This window comes from Mus caroli, chromosome 18 (assembly GCF_900094665.2).
Source record: "Mus caroli chromosome 18, CAROLI_EIJ_v1.1, whole genome shotgun sequence".
NCBI lineage: Eukaryota > Metazoa > Chordata > Mammalia > Rodentia > Muridae > Mus > Mus caroli.
This window is the reverse complement of record NC_034587.1, coordinates 31,896,740-31,901,072: the sequence shown is the minus strand read 5'-3', so window position 1 is coordinate 31,901,072 and position 4,333 is coordinate 31,896,740. Positions and strand designations below refer to the sequence as shown.

General features: G+C 44.7%; 1 protein-coding gene across 2 annotated transcripts in view; it reads left to right on the top strand.

Moving 5' to 3' along the window:
- The window catches only part of Cdc23 (cell division cycle 23), a 22,221-nt gene that overhangs the window by 7,305 nt on the left and 10,583 nt on the right, over window positions 1-4,333 (top strand). For both annotated transcript variants that reach the window (XM_021150685.2, XM_021150684.2), the window contains exons 4-9: window positions 316-358; window positions 871-976; window positions 1,070-1,202; window positions 3,521-3,698; window positions 3,779-3,876; window positions 3,994-4,075. In XM_021150685.2, the coding sequence (XP_021006344.1) occupies window positions 316-358; window positions 871-976; window positions 1,070-1,202; window positions 3,521-3,698; window positions 3,779-3,876; window positions 3,994-4,075 (640 nt within the window). The remainder of the gene's footprint in view (window positions 1-315; window positions 359-870; window positions 977-1,069; window positions 1,203-3,520; window positions 3,699-3,778; window positions 3,877-3,993; window positions 4,076-4,333) is intronic.

Sequence of the window (4,333 nt, the reverse complement as noted above, 5' to 3'; positions counted from 1 at the left end):
GCCTGCCTCTGCCTCCCGAGTGCTGGGATTAAAGGCGTGCGCCACCACGCCCGGCTCCGGCTTTCATATTTTTACATATCTGTAGTTCATACTATATTTACTATATTTAAGTGTTTGGTGCTTAATTTATTCCATATTTATTCAGTGGGAACACCTGAATGAATGGTTGTTTATAAGGTGAGGTTGTTTTGCTTAGGCATTAGTTAGCCCTGTAGATAGAACCAGCTGGTGGTTTTCTAATAAACCAGACAACAACAGAAACCATCAACAAAAACCCAAACCCTATTCGTTGATTTCTTTCTTCCCCCCTTACAGTCTGGAGAGAAGAAGAAGGATGACGAAACAGTTGATAGCCTAGGTATGATCCCCCACCCCGCCCCCGCCACCCCCATGCAGGAACATGCATGAACCCTAAGACTGCACAGCCTGTACTGACGGAGAGTGGCTTCCCTCAGCCACCGCTGTCATCCAGCTCCACCCGAGGGCTGCTGTGAGAATCAGCCTGTGGGTTTGCTTGGCCAGCTTGAATCGTGCTTGCTTTCTGCAACCTAAGGTGGAAAATTGTTCGTCTGAGTTGTAAACATTGATAAGTGGACTACACCAGCCATCATCTAGAGTAACTGGATTGTATGAGTGAGTGGGCTGTCTGTAGTTACTCTAGGCTGCAGGCAGAGTTTTGGTTGATGTGAACAGAAATGTGTGTGTGTGTGTGAGTGTGTGAGAGGATGTGTGTGTGTGTGAGTGTGTGTGTGAGTGTGTGAGAGGATGTGTGTGTGTGTGTGTGAGTGTGTGAGAGGATGTGTGTGTGAGAGGATGTGTGTGTGTGTGTGTGACAGAGGCTGAGGCTGAGCATCCTCTATTCTCCCCTAGGACCCCTAGAGAAAGGACAAGTCAAAAACGAGGCTCTCAGAGAACTGAGAGTGGAGCTCAGCCGGAAGCACCAGGCTCGGGGACTTGATGGCTTCGGCCTTTACCTGTGAGTAGTACCAGGGCTGTGGAGTGTTCTGCTGTATGTTTGTCCTTTTGAGTAGAGGAGACGTCCTCAGGCATTAACCTCCCTCTTTTCCAGGTATGGGGTGGTGCTTCGGAAACTGGACTTAGTGAAAGAGGCCATTGATGTGTTTGTGGAGGCTACTCATGTTTTGCCTTTGCACTGGGGAGCCTGGTTGGAGCTGTGTAACCTGATCACAGACAAAGAGATGGTAAGCTGATGTGAGCTTCATGGGGAACCCTTTGTAATCTGTGATAATCTTGTGGGGACAGAGTGCTATCTACCACTGTAGCAGTTGTTCATAGCTAGCTCTTTGCTGTTGGTATTTTTTGGAACAGCCTGTAAAGGCTGACCTGGAACTCACGAGGTAACTTAGGGTTTATTTAACCTGGTTGTTCTTCTGCCTCCATGAAGCCTGGGAGTGTAGGTGTGTACCATCATGCCTGGCTTTTTGTTTGTTTGAGACAGAGGCTTTCCATGTAGCCCTGGCTATCCTGAAGCTCTATGTAGACCAGGCTGTCTCCCAGACTCTGGGATTAAAGGTGTTGCCACTCTACCTGTCCTGAGATCTTTTTTATTGTCGATGTCTGTGGGGTTTGTTTAGAGTGTTCATTTTGTCCTCCTTCAGTTGTTGATCAAGCACAACCCACTTCCTTTTCTTGCTCTAAAGAGCTAAAGGTGGGCCAGGCGTGGTGGTGAATGCCTTTAATCCCAGCACCTGAGAGGCAGATAGATCTTTGTGGGTTCAAGGCTATTGTGATCAATATTTCGAATTCCAGGCCAGCCAAGGCTATATTTTGAGATCTTCTTTTAAATACAATAAAAACTAAAAGTGGGTTTATTCTTCCCTTTCCCAACAATTGTGCTGCTAAGCCAGTGTCTGAAATGTATCTTTATTTGTATTCACCCCTATGTTATGCTTTCCTGACCTCAAAATATGCAAAAGCAAGATTTTCATCTTGCATATCAAAACCTCTCTTCTCTTGCCTATGAGATTTTTTTCTTTTTTCCAATTTGGTCATTATTCTCACTATTCAAGGATCCCAAGTAGCAGTGGGAGTGAGTGCATTTGGTGTTGCTCATAGTAACTGTTAACTAGATCCTTCAGTGAGCAGAACGCGCTCCCATTGCCATGTATCATAAATCGTCACATCCGTCTCAGCACGTCCAAGTCTGTTGCCGTCTTCTCTCCTGTCTCTTATCCACGAGGAACCAGTGCCATGGTTCCCTTTCTATAGGAGTCTTTCTCTTCGCTGCCTGTCACCTCTATTAGCATCTCAGGTCTGGATTACTTAATTGGAGACACTTCTCTGTAGTTTCTGGTTTACACTCTTTCATTTCTGAGTCATTGTCTACACCATTTCCAAAATTACTTTTTTTTTTTTTTTTTTGGTTTTTCGAGACAGGGTTTCTCTGTATAGCCCTGGCTGTCCTGGAACTCACTTTGTAGACCAGGCTGGCCTCGNTCAGAAATCCGCCTGCCTCTGCCTCCCGAGTGCTGGGATTAAAGGGGTGCGCCACCACGTCCCACTCCAAAATTACTTTTTTTTAATATTAAAAAATTTTGGTTTTATTTTATGAATATGAATGTTTGCCTGCATGAATGTATGTGCACCATATGTGCGCCTGGTATCCAAGGAGGTCAGAAAAAGACGTCAGGATCCCTAAAGTACAGGCAGTTGTGAGCCACCATGTGGGTGCTGGGGACTGAATCCAGGTCTGCTCAAGGGCCTTTTTTTTTTTTTTTTTTTCCTTTTCTCTGAGATAAATTTTCTTTATGTAGCCCAGGCTGTCCTGGAACTGTCTGTGTAGGCCATGCCTCAGTATCTCCCAGAGGTTCTCCTGCCTATACCTCCCAAGTGCCAGGGTTCGAGACGTGCTCCACCATGCCTACTCCCTCCCTTCCTCCCTCTCTCCTCTCCATCCTTCCCCTCCCTCCTCTCCCCCCATCCCCTTCTTTTTTTTCTCTGCTTCTATGTGTAGCTCTAGCTGTCCTGCAATTTGCTATGTAAACTCAAACTCACAGGGATCCTCCTGCCTCTACCTCCCATGCACTAGAGTTAAAGAATGTGTGTACCACCATACATAGCTCCTTTTCTTTTTCTAAGATGGCCTCTCTATGTAGACCAGGCTGGTATCAAATTCATGGCAATCCTCCTGACTCAGCCTCCTGAGTGCTGATTTAAGAAAGAGCCAAGCTTGTTTCCTTGTGCTCACAGTCTTACTGTTACTCTTGCCTAGATGGCTTTATTTTTTTCTCTTCCCTCTTCCTATTTAGATTCTAATTATTCTCAAGTGTTTTTTTGTTTGTTGTTTTGTGTTTTGCTTTGTTTTTTAAGTCTATCCCAGTGAGCCATTCTCTCCGATTATGCTTGAGTCAAACTTAGTGGGATTATCCTGTATTTATTTACAGGTGTTCTAATAAAATTTTAGTGATGAATCCTTTTAGAAAGCAGTGATTTTTCTTTGGTGTTCTTTTGGGGAGAAAGACCAGATTATAGTAAGTGTGTACCTCTCTTCTGGTGCCAGCTGAAGTTCCTGTCTTTGCCTGACACCTGGATGAAAGAGTTCTTCTTGGCTCATATATACACAGAACTGCAGCTGATAGAGGAGGCCCTGCAGAAGTATCAGCATCTCATTGATGTGGGCTTTTCCAAGAGCTCGTACATTGTTTCCCAAATTGCAGTTGCCTATCACAATATCAGAGGTGAGTGACTAAGAACCCTGGGTGCCGGCAGAGGCAGAGGCGCAGTCAGGTGGGTTTTAGACTCTGCTTTCTTTCTGCAGATATCGACAAAGCCCTTTCTATTTTCAATGAGCTGAGGAAACAAGATCCTTACAGGATTGAAAATATGGACACATTCTCCAACCTTCTCTATGTCAGGGTAATTTGTTTCTCTTGATGAAACTCCTGCATTAGATAATCGTGTTTGCACTAGCTAAGCAAGAAACAACTTCAGGGTGCTTTTTCAGGCTCATGTGGTCTTCCTCTTTTCTCCCAGAGCATGAAGTCTGAATTGAGTTACCTGGCGCATAACCTCTGTGAAATTGATAAATACCGAGTAGAAACATGCTGTGTAATTGGTGAGCGTTAACTACTTTTATTTTTTTAAGTTCTCTCTGTCTCTGTCTTTTATTTTATTCAATTTTCTGACAATGTGTCTTAGACAGGGTTTCTATTCCTGCACAAGCATCATGACCAAGAAACAAGTTAGGGAGGAAAGGGTTTATTCGCCTTACACTTCCATACTGCTGTTCATCACCAAGGAAGTCAGGACTGGAACTCAAGCAGGTCAGGAAGCAGGAGCTGATGCAGAGGCCATGGAGGGATGTTCTTTACTG